Raw genomic sequence first — 23732 nt, forward strand, 5'->3', positions numbered from 1 at the left:
TCCAGCATGAGACCAGAAGCAGAGCCAGGGCAGCTGCAGGTCTCAGACAGACCCAAGGAAAGACTGTGAAGATCACTGCCGGCCTCCACAAGTGACCCTTTTTATTTCTTTCAGTTTTTGCTTTTGGAATGAGAATCTTTACCCATGCTTGCCCACCGTTGTATTTTGCAAGGGGTCATTTATTTTACAGGTTCACGGATACACAGAAATTTTACTCCAGAACAGACTATGTACCTGATCTAGATGACTTAGAGGCCAAGATCTGGAACTTCTGATACGATGATATTTACATGAGATTTTGACTTAGTGCTGATGCTACAATAAATTGAGACTTTGGGGATGTTGTGACGGGATAAATGTCTTAGCCCAGAAGACAGACATGAATTTTGGGGCACCAGAGGGTAGACTGCAGTGGGCTAAATAGTGGCCCCAAAAAGCTAAGTCCAAGTCCTAACCTTTGGTACTTATGAAGGCTACATGGAAATAGGGTCTTCAGAATTAAGGAACTGTGAGGTCATTCTGAATTTAGGGTGGACCCTAAATCTAATGACTAGTGTCCTTAAAAGAGAGATCTGATACACAGATCTGACTTTACACAGCTATGTAAAGATGTAGGCTGTGAATGGGGTGATGTGTGTACAAGCCAAGGAACAGCAGGGGTTGTCAGCAGCCAGTAGAAGCTAGAGGCAGCAAACCCGGGGGAGGAGTGTGGCCCTGCTGATGCCTTCAGTTTGGACCTCTGGCCCCCAGAACCGTGAGCGAATAAACTGCTGCTGCTTTAAGCTGCTAAGTTTATTAGTAATTTGTGACCACATGCCCAGGAAACAAATATCCAGGGTGAGGGTCTGCTGGAATTCTTTATACTGTTTTTCCAACTTTTCTCTACGGTAAAATTTTTATCAAAATTTGATGTTTAAACAATATCCAATAACGTCTGCAACTTGGCATGTACACCCTTATGTAAACTGGTATCATGCAGGCACTTGAGAAATCATTTGAATCTTCATCTCAGAACCATCTATATTTTACACCATCTTTCTAAAGGATCTGCCCCATGGTAAAATTTCTTATCATGAATAGTCCAATGATTTAAACTAGGATTGATTTATTTAAACTTACCAACTGGTTTTCACTCACAGGAGATGGGGTTGGGGGAGCAGTTTCTCCAGAAATGGGACGCCAGGTCAAGAGCCTTTGAAATACCAAAACCATACCAATCACTGAGAGCGTGAGACATGCCACAGCCAACACACTTTGAAATAAAATAAGCTGGGGAAGTTCAAGTTGTCCTACAAATGATTCAGGTGCCATAAACCGTCAGGCAGCAGGACTATGTCTTACTTTCCCCACTAGTACAAACTCACCTACGAGTCAATTCCAAAATTAACCCTCAGAATAGGATAACAAATAACTATGAAATGCAGTAGTTTAAAGTGTTTACAAATAAAGTTTTCTTAGACTATTTACAGTAACTAAAATAAATGCTGAGATTTTTTAAAAATTCAGAACCACTGCTTGGTTTAATCTGCATGAATAAAATCTCATAAAAGTACTTCATTGTGACCCAAATTTGGATGATGAGACTAAAGGTTCTGGTTTATAAAACAACTGATGTATTTGTTACGGTTTATAGGAGTTTGGTCTGTAATAAACACAAATTCGTAGAACACTGAGCTATCTGACAAAGCATTCGCTATGAGGAATCACTAGTTACTACCAAGTCTTCTATGCCCTTCATTCGATACAAAGCGGTGTAAAATCTTACGCATGTGGGATTGTGGTTTTGAAGATGTCCAGTGTGCAGTTGCACGTTTTATCCCAGATTTCTAGTGTGAATTTTTCACCATTCAGAATAACAACATTCTCTAAGCAGTTTGTACCAGATCGTGCCAACTGCTCATTGTCTGGAAAAGAAAAGAGCAATTCATTTGTGTATCACCAGGGGCACATTTAACACTGTGTTATTTACTGGGACAGACCTACCTTGCTGCACACACCAGTAGAGCTGGGCAAAAATGTCATCCAAAAGCACATCACTGAGCACTTCTAAGTACTGGGTGAACACGTCACAGATCGCATAGAGTGCATGATTGCATGTTGTCGTCATCCATTCGGCTTTCTACAAGGGAGACAGTAATCACACGGAGGTCAGGCCACTCATTAGTTTCTAGAAGTTACAAAGAAAATGTTTGCATATTTAAAAAAGACTGTCCATGTTTCTTTCAGAGTGCTTAACTCCCTCTAGAATATACTCACCTCAACTTCATATCTGATACCTATTTCTCATTATCTCATAAATCTATGCATAGAATAACTATTTTCTGCACTGTTTTGATTATAAAAAACCATCACTGCATTGTCCTATTATTAGTGTCTGCTACTGAAAAGTCATAGCATTAACTGCAACAGTTGGTCTTGCTCCAGAATATGACAGAACATGGGAAAAAAATAAGAGGAAGGAAATGATGATAAGAATTTTCCAAGTGGGGTTAGCATAGATTTAAAATAAAACTGGTGTAAGTAATTTATTTTTCTCAAATGGACTAATCTGATTCGTTCATTCATGGTTTTATGCCCCTGCATAAACATATGTCTACTTAATAACATGTTTTAAGTAAGAGCCTACCGGTAGATCTAAAGTAAAATCTTCTGCAGGTCAGAGAGGCCCCCAAATTTGCATTTAACACACTATATGGAACAAAATGCAAAGACCTGATGTTCTCTCCCCACAAACACTGAAACACATTCTGTAACTGGTTTGTAGTAAAAGACCTAATTAAACTTAAAAGCTTTTGCACAGCAAAGGAATCAAACAAACAAACAAAAAAACACCCTCAGAATGAGAGAAAATATTTGCAAAGGAAGCAACTGACAATGGACTGGTGGTGGTTCAGTAGCTCAGTCATGTCTGACTCTTGTGACCCCATGGACTGTAGCCGTCCAGGCTCCTCTGTCCATGGGATTTTCCAGGCAAGAATACTGGAGTGGATTGCCATTTCCTTCTCCAGAGGATCTTCCCGACCCGGAATTGAACCCAGGTCTTCTGCATTGCAGGTAGATTCTTTACCGATTGAGCTATGAGGGTAGCCCGACAAGGGATTAATCTCCAAAATATACGAGCAGCTCACACAGCTCAATATCAAAAAACAAATGGACAGAAGATCTAAAGAGACATTTCTCCAAAGAAGACATACAGATGGCCAAAAAGCACATTAAAAAATTCTCAACATCATTAGTTATCAGAGAAATGCAAATCAAAACTATCATGAAATATCACTTCAGGCCGGTCAGAATGGCCATCATCAAAAAAGTCTACAAATTACAAACGCGGAGAAGGCACGGAGAAAAGCAGATTCTCTTTCATAGTCGGTGGGAGTGCAAATTGGTGCAGCCACTATGGAGAAGAGTATGGAGGTTCCTTAAAACTAAAAATAGAGCTACGGCTACCAGAGGACCCAGCAATCCCATTCCTGGGCATATATCTGGAAAAAAACATGATCCGAAAGGATACATGTACCCTGATATTCACTGCAGCACTGTTTACAACAGCCAGGACAAGGAAGCAACCTAGATGTCCATCAACAGGAGAGTGGATAAAGACAATGTGGTGCATATGTGTATCAGTCCTAAAAAGGAATGAAATACTGTCATCTGCAGGAACATGGAAGGACCTGGAGACTGTTGTATTGAGAGAAGTCACAGAAAGACAAACACCATATGGTATCACTTACATGTGGAATCGGAAAAAAAGGGTACAAGTGAGCTTATCTACAAAAACAGATACAGAGGTACAGATGCAGGAAACAAACTATGGTTACCAGGGAGTTGGGGGTGGGTGGGGAGAGGGATAAACTGGGAGATTGGGATTGACATATATATACTACTACGTATAAGTAGATAACCAATGAGAATCTGAACATTAGTTACTGAACATTACAGGAACTCTACTTAATATTCCCTAATGGTCTATATGGGAAAGGAATCACCATGAGTGAGTAGATGTATAAATGAATCACTGCTGTAAAGCAGAAACCAACACAATATTGTAAATCAACCATACTCCAAAAATTAAAACAATTAAAAGACACTGAAATAAATAAAACTTACCATGTATTCTTTATTCAATTTAGAATAATAAGTCACTATGAATACTAAGTAGAACTACTGATGTTTTAGCTGTGACAGTATTAAAATGAGGAAAAGATACTGAAAGTTCAACAAAAATACCGAAAACCTTAACTCACTTCTATTGTCAAAGCTGCACTGTTTTGATGACAGAAAACATGCTACAAAGATATACTACTATATCATAATGCCTCAAAGAAGAAATCTCTAGGATTTTTTTTCTGTTCACTGTGCTTAATCTGAAATACTAAAATGTATTAGGAAAAAAGAACCTTTTGACTTGAAAATCTCTTACCTCTGTCTGCTGTTCTGGTAATTTCATATTGTCAAAGATTCTGAAAACAATTCTAAATAAATCCTGCCACCAGTGTTTTTCATAAGTGTAGCCGTAAGTTTTCATTATTTCAAACATTACTGTTAAACCCCTAAAATGAAAAACTATAGTTAGAAAAGCTAGCATACTACATCAGTATCTCCTTCCTAAAATAGATTTTTATAAGTTAGTTCACAAAGTTACTGAAAGCTAAGTTTAAAACAATTGATACTAAACTTTTAAGAAATTTAGGTTGTAAACAGGTTTTTTTTTTTGGATTGTTTAGGGAAAAACTCCAAAGGCCCTGGCCTTCAGTTTTTTTATTTTTCTTCTACTCCCACTCCATCATTGCAGCATTCAAAAAATGTACATGGGAACTACACAGTGAGAAAGATTATAATTTCGGTGAATTACTAATTCGGTGGCTCTATGACCACAGAAGAAAGTATACTGATATGTTTAAGAACAAATAAAATTAGATTTTGGAAAATCTTTTTCAAAGAACTATAGGAATTTTTAGCTAATACCCCACTTGTTCATGTAGTATCCTCAAACTAAAGGACTTCTCAAACTAATTCACTAAGACCCCCACTCAAGGGGGCAGGGTGTCTACTCCCAGCCGCGTGCCAGGCCAGGGCAGCATGTGCCACACAGGGCGCACAGTGAAGTGTTCCCTGAGAATAAGCTGCTTTAGCATTCCATTCATTCTCTTCTGAATAAGTGTTAAAACTGAAACTCAAAATTGCCTTCTGATTCCTTATTATCCTTCTTGAAATAATGCCTTCATATAACCATTAAAAAGCTTGATCTTTTCTCTCTCGTTAAATTTCTTCTAAGAAAATATAGGTACCCTTCCACTTAGAAAAGGTTTGTATTTCCCAAAGTCTGGTCATAAGTCAGAACAATATTTCCTGTGAAATACTCCTTGAGGACTTGAGGGCTCCCTGAGATGGTCTAGCTCATTTGCTGCAATGCTACCCCCTGGGCCTGGTACCAATACACGCGTGGTACACAGTAACACGCGATTGTTCAACGGATGTAAAATAACATTACAGTAGTTTGGTCCTAAGGCAAATTAAGTTTGTTTGCTCTGTAAGATACCTAATGTGTAAAACTACAGTAAAGGAATTTCTGTGGAAGAAACACACTGTATGTTTCCCAGAAAACCCTGTTTGAGTTTCATGCCCGCCCCCCACGCCCCCTCCACACACACACAATGAGACAGGCTGGTTCTTCCTCCCACTCCAAGTAACTGGATGCTGAATAGCTCCCTGTGGCTGGGCTGAGCAGGCGTGAACATCCTGCTTCTTGCAGGCCCCCAGAGCAAACACAGTCCACAGAGGTTCCCAAGGCTTTTCACCTATCGAAGGAGTTCTGCTGAATATTTAAGTTGCTGGTATACGGAAAAGAATATGGAGGGCTCTAAGTTAATTATTTAACCCTAAATCTACAGAATTTTGAGGGACTCAAATGAGAATGCATGTGAAAGTACTCTATAATTAGTGTGTTATACAAATCGCAGTGCTGCATTTTTAGATGTAATTGAAATAACTCCTTTACAAATCCTGGAGTGAGGTAAGAAAATCAAAGCCATCCCTGGACAAAGCTTACTCACATTTTCTCTCTCTTTACCACCTAGAACACTTATTTTCTCTTCTTAAGAACTAAACCCATCCATAATCTGAACACAGGATACAGTGAAAAGCAAGGTGGCATGGTCCCAGACAAGGACAGGTAAGAGACTAAGAAAGCAGGTCCGTTCGTCCCCCGCCAAAGAGATTTCTACAAATAAACACGGGCAGGGAGGGAGTGCTGAGTTTCTGTGACTTTCACTTACCACATGAAGTTGCTCTACTGAAGTGGTGGACATCTGAGAGTGGTATATATAATCAATTAGGGGCTAGCTTGAATTTTATCAAGCTTCCTAACAGGTCCACTGACAAAAACTCCTCAGGGCCTAAATGTGAAATGAATGTCAAATGTGCTTGTGATGACTAAATTCTGTGACAAGTTTCCAAGATTTGAGAATATTTTGCCTTATTTTAAAGTTCGTAAGAATCTGTTGTAACAAATAACACTCTAAAAACAAAAAACTTCTTAGGCTATAAAACAAATTTAATGGCAACCCACTCCAGTGTTCTTGCCTGGAGAATCCCAGGGATGGGGGAGCCTGGTGGGCTGCCGTCTCTGGGGTTGCACAGAGTCGGACACAACTGAAGCGACTTAGCAGCAGCAGGGATGGGTGTGGTTCTGGCATAAGAGGAGGGAGGAAGGAGAGATTCATCCTTTTATTACATTCTATCACTGATTTGTTACAAGTCTATACTACCTTTCTGATGTCCTGCTGACAGATATTAGGATACTCAAGTTGGTCATTTCAATTTGGCAGTCAAAAATACAGAGTGAGAAAAACTACATTATGGGATTGCTAAGAACGCTAACAAATTCCTAACAAGTTCTTGTGAGTATAAAATGTGTGCACCGAGCGCTTGTCTGCTTATACCACACCCACAGCAGTTTCTTTACAAATGCACTGGGCAGTCATACAGATCTTTCATTGAGATTATACTTTTGAAAGAGTTCTTTTTCAACAGGCCTATGTTACTCAAAACTAGGTTACTGGCCAGTCTTCAAAGAGAAATGGTTCTTTACCTAAAAGCCACCAGGGACATGCATTTGGAAATTCTTTTCTCATTCATCAGAAAATAAAGTTTGGGACTAACTTCAATTTCTGATTGGAAACAAAAGTATGAAAAGACAGAATGTGTAAATTAACACGGACTCTAAAATTCAAACTTGGAAACAATCAAAATTTAAGGAAAAGTAATCTATTTCCCTTTTTTGTTGCTCTATTTAACATATTTTAAAATTTGCCTATGTAGTAATTACTATATTTCATCAAGTTAAACTTATGTTCACATAAGAAAGGTTAATTTGATTAAGGTCAAAATAACCCTTGCAAAGTTTTAATTACAAATACTGATTGTTACCTGGTTCTTACATCTAATTTGCATCTATTGATGATACATGATAACTCGAAGAGAATTGGGAACCAGCCTCTCACCCACACTCTGTCTTCAGGTGCCACATTCATGTCATCACTTGTGTACTCCTTGAAAGCCTTAAAAAGAAAGGCGGGTTTATTAAAGACAAGGCATTAACACCTATATACATTTCTCCAAAGCAGTTCTTAAATAAACACTTTGCAAATCAAAAATGAGCAATTTGATTAAAAAACACTTATAAAAAGATGGAGATTATAACTGCCTACAGAGCATGGAATAGAGTCCAAAAGCTGCTTTCAGCTCCAACTCCATCATCAGCTTTCCATTGCAGGCATTTAAGTGGTTATAACATCACACAGCCACACTACCACACTGGGGAGGTGTGCGGATCGAACACACCACAGGTCCATGTCAGCATGTGACACAAAATCTATGAAGCCATCTTTTCTCCTAATGACAGTTACAAAGATATGCAAGTCAAAGCTGGCTGCCAGCTTGCCGATTCAAGCTTTCACTCCAGTGCTTACAACCACACTCACCCACAGTTACCTTCAGTGCTGCAGAGCTTGACACACAAAAAAGAGTGTATCAAGGTAATGGCTGAACACACAGGCTTGGGTTCAGATCCTGTCTCCTTCACTATCCCTATGAGCAGGGGCACGTTTTGAGCTTCTTTGTGCCTCAGATTCCTTATTTAATGGGGCTATAACACAATCTATCCCATAAAGCTGTTACTGAAAATTAAACAAGTTTTTACATGTGAAACACTCAGAAAAATACCCCGTCTTCAATAAATGTGACAACTCAAGATAATTTTGAAAAATGCTTCATATCCCCTAGATTCCCAAATAAACTTAGATCTCAGACTAGAAATAAATGCTAAATCACATTTTGTTTACTAAACGATGCTATACCTGAGGTCTATCAGACACGTATTTTGCACAATGGCGAATAAGTCGAATTGCTTCCATACTTGTATCTGGGAAAGCTGCATTGCACGCAAATTCAGACAAACATTTCACTGCATCCTGGAAAGAATCAATGGTCGCTGGAAAGTGTTTTTCAAACACAAGGGCTATAAGGGAGAAAAATATATCCAAATAAAGATTTTCAATTATTCCTAATTATACCCAAATATACCAAGCTCTAGATATAATGGATACTTCTTGAAGGTTAAGGGTTTTGATTCCAAAAGATATGGGTTCCAAAGTCTGTCTTGACCAGTCACCTGACTGCCATGGGTAGTGGGAACAGCAAGATAGGCCTGTGTTTTGTTTTTACTATAAACCCAGCACCTAACGGAGACTGGAACACTCAAACGGTAAAGAATCCACCTGCAATGCAGGAGACCTGAGTTCAATACCCGGGTGAGGAAGATTCCCTGGAGAAGGGCATGGCAACCCACTCCAGTATTCTTGCCTGGCAAATTCCATGGACAGAGGAGCCTGGGAGGCAAGTCTATGGGGTTGCAAAGAGTCAGACATGACTTAACGACTAAATGACAACAAAGTGCTTATCATTAGCACAATATTTAATTTACTAAATTTAAGCAAACAACAAATGATAGCTATGGTGATGTCATCACTCTTGATGTTGATGACAACGATGGTCATTATCATCTTCTAAGAGAGGCTTAATGAACATCTTAGGTGTTTCAAAGTCAAAGGAGGCTGTGTAGTACAGTATCAGAAACAAAGGCTATGTCTCAAGACTCTGGTTTTGTGCCTCAATCCATCACTCATTAGTTTTGTGTCTTTAGACAAATTACATAACCTCACTCGATCTGCATTTCTGTATCTAATTAAAAAAAAAGATAATAAAGATATTTTTCTCATACAGTTATTGTGAAAATTGAAGAAAATACATGCAAAGTGCTTACAGTGCTTGCCATGCAGTAAACATTCAATAAATGTTAACTATAATATTATAATAATGGTAATACTATCACTTTTTACTCTGCTTCTATAGGCAAAACTTGGTAAAGCCCATGACAAGCCAATAATCTTACACTTGAGCTATCCGCTGAACACACTGAAGTTGTGTTGTGCTGTGTTCTAACTTCAACAGAGCTTAGGGGATACTCACTGACAATATGTCCTGTTGTCTGGAATGCAAGCTCAACTATGCTTTCATCTTGATCCGATGCAGCAAGATGAAATACAGAGAAGATGTTTTTCCATCCGGACCGAATGTTAGCAGCTTGAGAGTTAACCATCTGCGCTATACACCGTACAACCATATCGCGAATTGTTGGAGACCTAAAATAGCAATATAATTGCTTGGATAAATCTCAGGTTTCCCCCTCCCCTCTTTTCTTCTGTTCCACCCCCATCACCCCACCCGCTACTGTGGAAAATACACTATTTTCCTGATGTTAAGCAGTTCAACAAATATAATACCTGTTCCGTTTCATTATATGTTCAAAAGGTCTTAAGAAATCCTTCTGGAATCTGAAATTAGCAAGCTCCCCTTTCTCTAAGAACTTCATTGACAGCTGCCTCAGGGAGTCTACTGCGAAAATAGCTACATCTTCATTAGGATTACAGCCAACCTGCAACAGCAACAGAAATACAGGATGCTAATTATCAGCAGAAAAATCGGTAATTTTCCAGAAAAATATATCATTAATAGCAAAGACAGGTAAATCCAAAGATTCTGCATAGCGGCACTAAGTATGCTAACAATATTTCTCAACAAGAAGAACATATTTTAACTAAATTCTTAAAACCTAGAACAATTATTTCTAGAAGAAAAAATAAGACAAAGTGTTTTCTAATCTAATTACAAAAAAATGTAATAAAAAACTGATTAGAAAGGAAAAAGGCCTCTCAACTAGATTATGGTAAGGGAATTTTAAACAAAAAAAATTACAAATTAAGCAAATTGTATAATTACTCAAATACCTTATTAAAATGATCTCCAATAACTTCCCAAATTCGAGACCACTGCAATCTTATTCTTCCCATGTTGTAATATGATATTTCTACTATTTTTTGCAGACTAAACATTCTTGGATGCGTAGTAGAAAGTAATTCATCCATAGACACAGCACAGAGCCAACGGACAAAATCCACTGTAATAGAAATAGATTAACATTTACTTTAAAGCTTAAAGTCTTTTAGCCCAAAAGTCAGTTTTTTAACTGAATGTACATACTTACCAATGGCATTTCCATCTAGCCTTGTGGACCCTGTAAATATTCTAAAGAAAAAACAAAAATCACAATGCAAAAATTTATAAAGTCTCACTTCTGATCTATCAATTCAAAAACACGTGGCCTAGTTTACTAACTACTTTTATTTGTAACTGAATGTGTACTCTGTACCAGACAGTTTAGTAACAAGTGTAGTTGGAATGTAGCCCCCACCCTTGCACTGAATGATGTTAGAGAATGAATACATTGCTGCAATTTTACTAGTAAATTTATCAACACTAGGATGGGTATTTCATGAGCCTCAAAATAAAACACTATTAATCTGTAAAACTAATAACTGGCATACACAAAACACACTTCTCAATTTTTCTGAGTATTTTACTAGTTTAAACATGTTCTTAAAATGAAAACTTCTACTTTATTTTTATAAATAATGTACATCTGATTTAAAAAACTCATGTTGAATTACAAGCGATGAATAAAACCTTACAAATAGTTTCCAACAGTTTAACTAACACGTAACTAACCCCTTTTCTTAGAGCATTCAAACGTTTAGAGTTAAGCTATGCTATCCAGCTTTGCCCTGCCTTCTTCACTGAGCTCTTTTTCTGTGTTTCGAAGTTTCATAAAAGATTTCAGCATAAACACATTAGTCCTCTTACTTTAAAGTCTGCATTTTTAGCCATGTTCCGAGTTTATAACTAAGGGTCTGATGTAGTGACATCAAGGATAAATTGATATTCCTCAATGTAAACTGTACATGATAGGATTTGGACGATAAAAAGGAAACCTCAAAAGCAGGAGCAGGTCAAACATTAAACTCAGAAACAAAGGGAATCATAGTAACAGTACAGCTACCAGCAATCACAGGGTGGGTACTACCCAAAGTGCTTTATATCTGTATCTACCTATCTATCTATTTATCTATATATCCACTCATATAACAAGCACAGATACCATGAAGTACGTTAGACTCCCAATCTTATCAACACAGAAACTGAGGCACAAAAATATATAACAACTGTCTGAAGATCACAAGGCTAGTACGTACTGCTGCTGCTGCTAAGTCGCTTCAGTCGTGTCCGACTCTGTGCGACCCCATAGACTGAAGCCCACCAGGCTCCCCCGTCCCTGGGATTCTCTAGGCAAGAACACTGGAGTGGGCCGCCATTTCCTTCTCCAATGCGTGAAAGGGAAGAATGTGAAGTCACTCAGTCGTGTCTGACTCTTAGCGACCCCATGGACTGCAGCCCACCAGGCTCTGCCGTCCATGGGATTTGCCAGGCAAGAGTACTGGAGTGGGGTGCCACTGCCTTCTCCTAGTACGTACTAGAGCCAGTCAAACCAGGGCAGGCTGACCCCAGAGTCCACCCTCTCAACCACCCCACATTTATCTGAGCAAAACAGAATTTAAACATTTACAATACATTCTGGTTTTTTCCTACTACCACAGTCTAAATGTTTTGAGTATATCATGATTTTTCAACCTCTATGCCCTTGAAGGTCTATGTGTCCTGGCAACAGTGAATAATGAAAACAAGAAGGAAAAGCAGCTTAAAAACTGACAAGGTAATAACTCAGAATCTGAACTCCTGCTAAAGAGATATCTTCACATTTCCTCTATTGCTCTTGTGAGTTGAACAAAACAAAAGTTCAAAAATCTGACTGAAAACACTATGGGGGGTGGGGAGGAAGAGTAACAGGGCCTCAGTGAACCTAGTGGTTAGACTGGATCCAGAAATTTAAAATAAAGGCTACAGACCTCTCACATGAACAAAAATGAGAAGTGCTAGACTCTGCATTATGAATGTCATTAGCTGCTTCTCAAACTAGAGGTGTGCTCCTGGAAGGCAGTGGCTATAAAAACCACACCACAGAGTCCAACCTAAACAGTACAAGGGAAACAATAGGAAAAACAGCAAAAGAGACAAAGAACCTTTTTTAAACGAGGACGCAAGTGACAAAGAGCAGGGGAGGAAAGAACAGCAGCAGAGGACTCCAGGAAAGCCACAAGGATCCCTGTGAAGACGGCCAGAGAGAACCGCAAGCAAACAGCCATGCTCTGCAGACAGTGTGAGCATGGGAGCATCCATCCTGGGAAAGAGCATTTTGATTCCCACTCACTCTGGTAGCCTCTGAGGGGTCACTATATTTCTAGAAATGCTCCATTAAAGATAAGTTATATGGGAGAGCAGAGTGGTCTGGGGAGGCATTCATAGTAAAGCCTTAATATACTAAGGCAGAAAAGAGCTATGCTTCACAACATCAACTATAAAATGGATTCTACACGCCTGTGTGAAAAGCAGAGAACAGACGCATGAGAATCTTATGTGTTAATATTAAAAGACACGCCCCTGAAAAGTACAAGTAGGAAAAAAAGATTGACAGATTTACTGAATTCTTACACATTATGATAGAGATGAAACAATGCAAAAAAAAAAAAAGATGAAACTTGCAGATTCTAGATCAAATCAACTTTAAGCTGTACGCAACACACAGGCAGATGAAATGACTGCGTATCTAAAGTTTTCATAGTGAAAATATCAGAGGTAACACTTATGGCTTAGACTCAATTGAAAGACGTTTATGAGAAAACAGGGAGGAGTAGTGCATATTTTCTGATAGGTGACAGAATATTCCAAAGTGTGGGACAGGTCAATATAAAGCCAGATCTGGTGTGCTTAAAAAACAATAATTAAAGAAAAAACTATGGTGCTACATGACTTTTGACTTTCAGGGGTAAATCGTTCCTAGATAAAATCCACCCCCGTGAAGTTGAGTAACATTTAAGAAATAGCTGGTTTAACAACGCCTAGAAAATGTTTTCCTAGCAAATCCGAGAGGATCAGGGACTCCAGGTTAAAGTGCCTTTATACTCTTAAGTTCTAATAATACAGGATTCCAAACACAAAAGTGAAGATAATCAGAAAATTTTACCATTTTAAAGCTTTTGATGGAATCAAAAATTTTTCCATTAAAAAACAGAACCTATATATAATTAAGCAAAGAATTATCATTTTCATTTTGCATGTTTAGTTCTTATACTTATCACAACAGATTATTCAGAACAATAGGCCTAAGGTCAGAAAAACGTTTTTGCTGAACAAGTGCGGGACTTTCAAGGATGATGCCTGACAAGACTCTCAAGCACCATCTTGACTACCAGGGCTGTCTCACTGAGTTAGCCTATGGAATCAGAATATCACAAATAAAAAATTAACTCAGATACTCAGAAAGAAATTCAGAAGCGATTTAATGAGAACTGTGATACGTACCACATAAGAATAATATAAATCCTGCAACAAATCAAAGATGTAATTTTTGATGCTTTCACTGTAAGGTAAAATGTAAATACTCAGGTTGTGCATAAAAGTGTGGACCCTGAATTTATGTTGTAAAAGTATCTGGTGATGGTGAGTTTGAGACAGTGACGTACTAATAGAATTTGTGCTAAGACTCCTCTGAAATTGCACAAACTCTTAAAATGGAGAGGCAGATCACCTGTTCAAATGAGTGACATGTTTCTCTGCAGCAAAGTGGCCAGCTAGGTAAATCAGAACTGGCTCTGATCACATGAAGTATGCTATGGCAACAAGACTAGTAAGTAAAATTCAACTCTTGTCTGGCAGATTCTCCTAACAGTGATGATGTGCTTTTGGGTGGCTAGAAAACCATCTGGAGGAGGTCTACCCTGGCAGCAGCAGGACAGACACTACAGTGCTCTGGAGCTGCACACACGGGCAGACAGGCCGAGAGGCTGAGGGCACCCCTGCCGCTATTCCTCAGGCTCTCTGCTGATGAAAGTGTCACTGTAATCATCACGACCAGACTGGCCTGGCTGCGGGAAGGAGCAAGTTACCTGATTCCCCTCGTCTCAGCTTCCTCATCTGTAAATTGAGGACAGTGATAATACGTATCTTATAGGCTACTAAGATGATTAAATGAAGTAACACATGGAAAGCACCTTTTCTGTTTAATATAATCAGTTATACATACATCCACTTTTTAAAAAAATTCCCTTCCCAGAGAGCACTCTGAAAAGCACATGTTAAGCCTCAGTTATACAGTAGATATAAAATGATACACAATCTTTTTTCAACCATCACAAGAGAAAGGCAAATTAAGCCCCTCCCTCCACCCCTCCACCCCCAAAAAGCAAGTGGGCACATGGACACTAAGAATTCTTTCCAAGTAAGAAGTTCCAGGGAGTACTGCCAGGGTCAGTAACAACTAAACACTCTAGTTCCATCTAAGAGCAAAAAGTTTTCATCTACAGCAAAGTAAAATAATAGATCAGCAGGAGTCTCTCAGCATCAGGAAAGATTACAATACACACTGTGTTTTTGACAGTTCCCATCAGAAGTGTTAAAATGTAAACACCAGTGTTACAAAATGTTTCAATTATTTGGGCATCCATATGGAAAATATTCATCTTCTTAAAAAAAAAAAAAAAAAAAAACACCTAGACATTATTTTGAATACTGGGGATTTTTAAAATCTAGACTATTCTAAATATTCTAGAATATTCTATAGTAAAACAAACCATAATATATTCTTTTAGAAATATTTAGAAATAGTCTTTTAGAAAACCAGACTAGAGATGAGGAATATCTCTTAATGTATATACTATAAAATATAATTCTCCCCAGTGAGAACTGCCAGCAAACCCCTTCATTTTCCCCATAATGCAATCCCATATCATACACTCAGAAAGATAAATTATACTCTATTTTCAAATAGGAGTAATAAAGAGAGTACATTTTTTATAAAGGAAATTTTTTAAAAATAAAGGAAAAGAAAAACTGTTCTTTCTCATCAAGGTTAACGTTTCCCTAATGCCCACTAATGTCTACTTGCCACTTAAGTTTCCATACTGTTTATCTCCTTCCTATGTTCTGTGACTTAAAAGCAAAACTGTAGGTACTTCATCATTTAAATCATAGCATATCACAATATAGTCTTATATTACCTCAGGAAAGATATTTTGGCAATCTTTTTTTTTTAATTTTTACTAATGAGCAACACACATCTAAATGCTACAGAATTAAAACAGCATTCATCTGAAAAGAATAAAACAGATACCTTACCTATCTACAGCAACAACAACACTTTGAGAACTGGTTTCTCCAATGGATTCCTGAATACTTGCTATCTGCTTCCAGTCCACATTTCCTCCAACTACCACACAGAAAAGAGAGTCATTTCAGTGTGAAAATAATTCAGTGAAAGAATGTACCTACAGTTCTAAAACACATTTCTAATAAAATTAGTTATTTTCCTAATGAAAGAAAGCTTTGGGCGAACAATTCTTTTTGGCATCAGTGACTTACGGAGTTACGCTAAGTGGTATACAGACGTGGGTAAAGACAAACTTGTTTCAAAGATCACACAAATTGGGGACACTGAACTTTTTAATCACTCAATGACATTAGGCAGAACTTCTTTCAATGTTTCAGAGAAACCCCCTCCCCCGACCACTCACCCCTGCACCGCACAGCATACAGAACCTCCCCAACCAGGGAGAGAACCTGTGGCCCCAGCAGTGGAAGTGCGGAGTCTTAATCACTAGGCCACCAGGGAAACTCCTCTCTCAGCATGTAAGAAACAGAACCAACCCCAGTTCCAAATGCATCAACTTAGGAGGATTCCCAATTCCATACAATTAGATCTCTCCTGTAATGTAATCTTCAGTCCCTTGTTTACAAATGTTCACTGAAAATTCAACTGGTATGCTGCTATAGTATCCTCTTATTCAAAAGAATCACTTGGTTTTTCCCCCCAACACTGGTTCCATGTGTTTGTAGACAGCAAAACAATTCCCCCAGTTCTCAAGCTCTTAATATCTCTCCCTTCCATTATCACTAAATCTTTCTTCTGGCATGTTTTTCATTGATTCGTTCATTTTCATTCCTAGTTTAGACCATTATCATTTCAGGACTGGATTACTGTAACAGTTTACTGCCTTCCTTTTTGCTGATTCCCAGCCCTCCCCCACCCCCCCAATCTCCTTTCTTCTCCTGGAGATTAATTTTCCTAAATCACCACCTTTATTTTGCTTACTATTAGTTTCAGGATGAAGTATAAGCTTTTCAGCCTAGGACTTAAGGCAGCTCCCTCCAGGAACTGAACAAAGGGAAAAGAATGTGACCCCTGTCCTCACGCAGTTAATGATTTACCACGAGAAACAGACTCATTACCTACTTTCATATACTCTGATGATTATTTCATGGCTGAACTCAACTAATTATATATAACACAAGTGGGGCTAAACAGAACTAATTTTTATAGGTGAAGGGAGAATGCAGGTGTTGTTAGCTCATGGAAAGTTTTCACATGTGATGAAATAGTAATTCAAGTTAGATCTGAAAGGATCATCATGCGGGAAAGAAAGAAGAAAAAGCAATTCAGGAAGAAGGAGCAGCATATATGAAGTAATGGAAGGAGGCATGTGAAGTTCATGTTCCAACACACTCGGATGTAGCCATTATGGAGGATGATCTGGCAGGGGACAAGGAAGGAGAGAGAGAAACAAACAGTAAGAGATGAAGCTGGACAGAGAGACCAGAAACAGAATGTGAAGAACCTTGACCATCGTGTTTAACATTCTACTTTTGAAAACAGGGAACCATTAGGTCTTTTAAAAGACCGACATGATCCAGTCTATTTTCTGAAAAATAATTCTGGTAATATCTGTAGAACACAGTGAAACATGAAGAGCCACGGAAGCCATGCAGACAAATTAAGGGTCTATTTCTGTAATACAAGTGAACAAGGATGAAAGCCTGAAATAAGCGACTGAGAAATGGGGTGGTAGGAGGATAGTGTCAAGCAAGATGAGGTATGTGGCATGTTGCAGGAATTTAATGAAGAAAAATCTGTGAGAAAAAAATGCCAGTCACTACATAACTTCGTCTGTGTATCAACTGAATGTCCTTTCCACATTTCTGTGGGTATTCTTCAAATACCCACAGAAGGTATTTCTGTACCTTCTCTATTTAGATATAATAATTTGTAATCATTAAACCCATTTAAAGAAGATTTAAAATGCCTAACAATCCAAGAACCAATTTCATAAACATATGACATCTATCAAACATTTGTATGACAGTACAAGTAATAAGCCAATAGTTTCGGTTTTACCAAAGAAATGACTCAAAAGAACAAACATTTAGATTAACTAAGAACAAAGATGTAAGATGTCATAATATTCACTCAAGATTTATATGACCAAGCAACTGAATTTTAAAACTTTAATACATATAATAGTACGCATATAATTCAAATCTAATAATTCATAAACTATTTATTCTTAGTAATAAAAGTTTCCTATTTCCAAAAATTAAAAGTATAGTCTTGTATCACATCTGTAAGGACGTGAGATAAATATGCACTCAGCCCTATTAACTTGGTTACATCAATATTTGAGGTATAGATTCTGTTAACAAAGGAGGCTAATAGTTTATTTTTAAAAAACAAATTACATACAGATGAAACCAGTTCAATCGTCTGCACCACAACCTCTTCCAGCTTTGGTATGGACTAAAGCATCCTGAGTCGATGCCAGGACACTGCAGCACAGGGTGGACACCTGCCACGCTGGGTGAGCCAGGAACCAACTACTGAGATGAGCTCAACTTAGGGGGAGCACTGCCCAACAGGGGCTGAGTCAGCATAGGGGCTCCCTCTAGGATGCAGACTAGAACCTGAGACCTGATCCCTCAGCAGTGTGAGCAGAAGGGAGCAGGCCGTGGAGCAGAGAGAAGTGGATGACACAGAAAAAGATGAGAGATGAAGGGTGTGGTCAGTCGCTCGTGTGATTTGGAGGCCTGGAATTTTTATCTCAATCACAGTTCCAGATTCCAAATGTGTTTAATTTAATATAAATTCCCTTTTCCTGAAGGGAGAAAGCAGGTCAGGTCACCTCTTTGCAACCTAAGCAGTAGAGCAGCACAATGGTCAAATTAATTTTAACTCATTTTCAAGTATTCCAGTAAACATGATCAGCAAGGATGATTTCTCTTGTTTTACTAACACTGATAGAGTTCTAATGTCTGAGTCAGGCTTGTAGGTTACATAAGTCACCAACCATGCGGGTGCTCAAGCAGTTGTAAATCCTGCAGCTGTCTATACCTGCACCTCCCAGAGCCACAGAACACACTGGTATTTTACAAGTGAGGTGCAGACTGCACTGCTGAATTACCACTGCAAACTCACTCAACCTGAAGCCACAACATGGTCCTTGTCTTTACTCCCCTCCCTGTGGGTTGTTTTTCAAACCTGAAATTCTTCTGAATTTCCTAAGACTTTTTATTGCCAGCAACAACGAAGAAATCACTAAATGATAAAAGGAGAAAGTCCAGAAGTACAATGTTATATATAGCACAAAGCCTTAAAAGGTAAATATAAGTATTCTTAGACCTCAGGTGTATTCCTTCATGTTTTTTTTTTTTTTAGGTTGTATCTTTAGATTTCTCTGTTGGAAGTCAGGTAGGGAGGCCAGATAAAGAATAATCCAGAAACATGTGAGAGTTGGATCATAAAGAAGGCTGAGTGCTGAAGAACTGATGCTTTCGAACTGTGGTATTGGAGAAAACTCTTGAGAGTCCCTTGGACAGCAAGGTGATCAAACCAGTCAATCCTAAAGGAAATCAACCCTGAATATTCATTGGAAGGACTGACGCTAAAGCTGAAGCTCCAATACTTTGGCCACCTGATGCAAAGAGCTGACTCACTGGAAAACACCCTGATGCTGGGAAAATTGGGGGCAGGAGGGGAAGGGACCAACAGAGGATGAGATGGTTGGATGGCATCACAGACTCAATGGACGTGAGTTTCAGCAAACTCCAGGAGACAGTGGAGGACAGGGAAGCCTGGCGTGTTGCAGTCCATGGGGTCGCAAAGAGTGAGACATGACTTAGTGACTGAACAAAAACAACAATCCAGAAACAGTATAGCAGCACTAAGTCCACTTATATGTTAATATATTGTAATCCTGACAACTCTGTAAGTAGATACTACTGTTAGTTTGGAAAAGAGGAACCTGAAGCTCAGAGAATTAAAGTAACTTGCACACACATCTTGCACAAGTGCAGAAGAAGCACAAGTGAAGAAGAAACATGGAAGAATTCAAACCCAGAAGTACATATTTAACGTCAAAGACAGTCTAAACTTTGTTTCTTCCCTGGTAGAACGTTTTCCACTTATGACTAGAAATGTATGATTTTGGTTCTTCTTTATCTGCTTTTGACAGTACCTTCCTTTTTTCCTGCTGGGTTAAACCTGGCTGCTCCTGGCTGCACTGAACTCGAGGGGAGCCCTGGGACAGTTTCCACACTGGCCTAAGACTTGGGTTATGTCTGCATAGTGCCGTTAAAACATGTGCATGTGAATGCTTTCTCCAGGTGCCCCCAACTATTTATCATCTTAAACAAGCCTTCACTCGTTTAACTTATCTGCTTAGTCTTAAAAGCAGGTAATTCTTTAAAACATTTTTTCAGATTATTTTCCATTATAGATTATTATAAATATTGGATATAGTTCCCTGTATTATACAGTAAATCCTTGTTACTTATCTCTTTTCTGTATAGTAGTTTGTATCTGTTAATTGCATACTCCTAATTTATCCCTTCCTCTCTCCCTATTCCTTTCAGTGACCATAAATTTGCTTTCTATGCTTGTGAGTCCGTTTCTGTTTTGTATACAGAGTCACTTGTATTATTTTTTAGATTCCACATGTAAGTGATATCATATGATATTTGTCTTTCTTTGCCTGATTTAGTTCACAAGTATAATATTCTCTCAGTCCATTCAGGTTGCTGTAAATGGCAGCATTTCATTCTTTTTTTTTTAATGTAAAAGGAGGTAATTTTAAACTGCACCTTTCTTCCACCCTCAACTATGTGGTTAAGACTAAGGGTCACTTAATATTGCAAACTGGACCAGGCAAAAAAGACTTACAATGTTATCTTGCTTCACCCTTATAAGGTTAGCCAAAGGGCATTTTAATCCTAGCCCTCTAATTATATTTCATTCATACAATAAAGTTACTTATATTGAGCAAGTTATAAACAACTGTGATACTTCACAAAAATAATTCAAAAAATTCTCACCTAGCCCTAGCCCCACAAATTCATCAGGAGCCTGATCTTTTGCTCCAGTAAGTGATCCTTCTCTGCCTCGTACTGTTCCAGAAATGTACCGAGGCTTCACTCCAGTTCCTATAAGTTGAGCAAGCTCCAGCTGACTGATGCACTTCAGAATCTTAATTACAAGAGGAAAAACAAATTTAAATTCCGTGTTAAAAATCTTCATAAAAATGTTTAAATGTACAAAGTCACAATTTAAACACAGGCTACATTATAAATAAGCAAGTTAAACGTACTTAATCCTGAATGTACTAGATTAATCTTCTCCCCAAACACTTAAGCATGTAAGTGATATAATATTTAGCATTAGCTCATTTTATAAACCAAACTGCAAAAGAAAAAAGAAAGTGCTTATACCTCATGCCATGAATTTCCTAAGTAATTTCCATCTGTATGAGCCACTGTGATAAGCGTTTTGATTGTGTCAATGTTCTTCTGCTTCATTTCAGTAATCCCAGAACTCACTGTGAGTAAGGTGAATCTTGCCAGCGCCTGGACGTATGCATCTCTTTCCAGCTGTTGAAAGAGACAGAGAAAGAGAGCTCACAGGGTTGTAAGCACAACAGAGTAGGCTCCGGTTCCCTACTGATGAACTGTTTACTTAATTTAGTAAGTTTTCAACTATGTCATGAATTACATATGATACCTCAAAACTAAAGTTCTTTAAATTTTAATATGAATGAAGCCAAAAACGATGAATTTTTAAAACTGAAAGGCAATGGTGGTGTCAAATCAAGATGAAATTTCAGCAACAATAATTCATATAGTAAGAAAGCATTCATTGAACACATGCTTCAACTGACTTGTATGAAGTAGCAGAAACTTGATTTACAAATTTGCTCATGTTTCCCCTACAGTTAAGACTATGCTTTTTATGCTATAACATTCATAATTACATGTGAAATGGGTTTTCAAAAAGAAAGTAGGCAAGTATTGGATAAAATTTATTATCAGACAAAGCATATAATTTACTAGAAAGGACTATCTTCATAAGAATTATGTCCTTGATACTTGAGTCTCTTAAAGATAACCTGTTCTTAGGCTTAAGTTATAAAATAGTATCTATAAATATACAAAATATGAAAAAGTATTATATGATTCAATAAATAAGAACATGCAATATAAATAATATATTCAAATTACAATACAGGAATTCAAACTCTTGGAAATTTCCCACACAGCTAATATTCTATACAGAAAAAAACTGCAACACGAAGTTATGATGATGAATGGTAGACATATCAACAGAGAACTACCCGGTTTTGTCACAGCTTCTTGGAAACTTAAAACATTAAGATTCATTTAAACTCCACTATAAACTTGAAATTAGTTTTTTAACAGTGTCAACACAAGAAATAATTTTAAACTATAGTAATGACATAAGTAATTTACGTTTTCCAGACTGGCTACAAACGCAAAATTCTGTTACCTGAATGCTGAAAATGCATGCAATTCTGATTGCACATCTTATACCTTCCAGGCAAAGAGAGGCTACTTCAGTATCATCACAGTCTTGTAGACCCACACTGAATGCAGCCAGAAAAGGGGTCCAAGCCAGCTAGAAAAGGTAAAAATTTTAAATATATCATGAACATCAAATGATAATCAAACTTTAAGACCACATTAACATTTCTCAATGCTTTCAGACAATAAATGATTTGTGGAAGTTCTGAAAAAGAGCAATAAGTTTCTAGGCATAGTTATTTGGAGAGCTTTCTTCGAAAAAGAGGAGAAACTATATAATGCTGTCTGGGCTTAAGTAAGTGGGAGAGAAACATTGTAAATTCAAGAGAAGATGGTAGATACATTTTAAGCATAGCACCTATGAGTTACTCACAATAAAAAATGGGGATAGTCTATATTCATAAATTATATAAATTTTACCCCTGACTTCAGAACTCATCTCTCTCTGCAAGCTGTGTCTCTTGCAATATTTCATGGACTAATTTTATTTCCACAAAAATCCTTTTAACCATTTTCTACTTCTTACGTTACTCTCTTTTCTTTAAGCCTATTCTGTAGGTGTCATTTAGCCTTATTATTTTTTGTAGTAAAATATTAATATTTTACATTGAGACAGCAGAGATATCTCTGGCTCCTAGTTGGACAATATTTTAAAATACAGTTAAATAAAATGCATCCTCTTTACAGACTATGAAAGCCAACAAGCACTAAATTTTATCAAAACTGAATACCTTCTGAAACTGTAATGTAAAATTTAAAAAAAGAGAGGTATCCCTGACTACTGAAAGTCCTCATATCAAAACATATATATATATATATACACACACATATACACACACACACATACACACACACACACACACACACACACACACACACACTGGTGTGTATATACTGGCATGTATATATGTGTGTGTGTGTAACTTTGAAATGTCTGATATAAGAGTATTGGCTTCTTTTAATAAATCAAAATGAAACAGAACTATATATAGTCACACAGATAAAGAGTATTTATGACAACATGGTACAGAAACAATAATTGGAATTTTTAAAAGATCTAAAAAAAAATTTCTGCATTATTAAGACAGAATTACCCACAGCTTTGTAACCTCAGGAAGTTTGGAAGTTTAGTTCTTAAAGGAACGTAAGTCACAGTACCTAACTTTCAGTCTTAGCCTTGTCCCTTATTTCACCTCTTTTTTTCCTGAACTTCATTTCCTCCTCTTTAGTACCTGGACTGCCACTACAAAGAGATGCTAAGGGAAGCATATGACGGGCAGGACTTTAAAATACAAAGCACCACAGGAGAGTAATGCATTATGCATCCTATGCTAAGTGAAGAAACAACACATCTCTATTTGGAAACCTATGTAATATATACAAGGAGAAGTATAAGCTTCTTAAGCCTGTGACAACCCCACTGCAAATTAAAGAATGATCTGTATTATCAAATTATACCTAAATAACATCCAGGGGACAGTGAAATTTTCGCTTAAGTGTATAAACCTCTGTAGAAAATGACCTGG

At 37.7% G+C, this 23732-nt stretch overlaps 1 protein-coding gene across 2 annotated transcripts in view; it reads right to left on the bottom strand.

Moving 5' to 3' along the window:
- The window catches only part of ARFGEF1 (ARF guanine nucleotide exchange factor 1), a 128773-nt gene that overhangs the window by 9679 nt on the left and 95362 nt on the right, over positions 1–23732 (bottom strand). For both annotated transcript variants that reach the window (XM_070802621.1, XM_070802622.1), the window contains exons 20-33: positions 22172–22300; positions 21100–21258; positions 20707–20857; positions 15685–15775; positions 10604–10644; positions 10347–10516; positions 9843–9994; positions 9529–9701; positions 8358–8518; positions 7429–7559; positions 4421–4550; positions 1984–2119; positions 1766–1904; positions 1120–1192 (exon numbers count right to left, since the gene is read on the bottom strand). In XM_070802621.1, coding sequence (XP_070658722.1) covers positions 1120–1192; positions 1766–1904; positions 1984–2119; positions 4421–4550; positions 7429–7559; positions 8358–8518; positions 9529–9701; positions 9843–9994; positions 10347–10516; positions 10604–10644; positions 15685–15775; positions 20707–20857; positions 21100–21258; positions 22172–22300 — 1836 coding nt within the window. The remainder of the gene's footprint in view (positions 1–1119; positions 1193–1765; positions 1905–1983; positions 2120–4420; positions 4551–7428; positions 7560–8357; positions 8519–9528; positions 9702–9842; positions 9995–10346; positions 10517–10603; positions 10645–15684; positions 15776–20706; positions 20858–21099; positions 21259–22171; positions 22301–23732) is intronic.

This window comes from Bos indicus, chromosome 14, assembly GCF_029378745.1.
Source record: "Bos indicus isolate NIAB-ARS_2022 breed Sahiwal x Tharparkar chromosome 14, NIAB-ARS_B.indTharparkar_mat_pri_1.0, whole genome shotgun sequence".
NCBI classification, from domain to species: Eukaryota; Metazoa; Chordata; class Mammalia; order Artiodactyla; family Bovidae; genus Bos; species Bos indicus.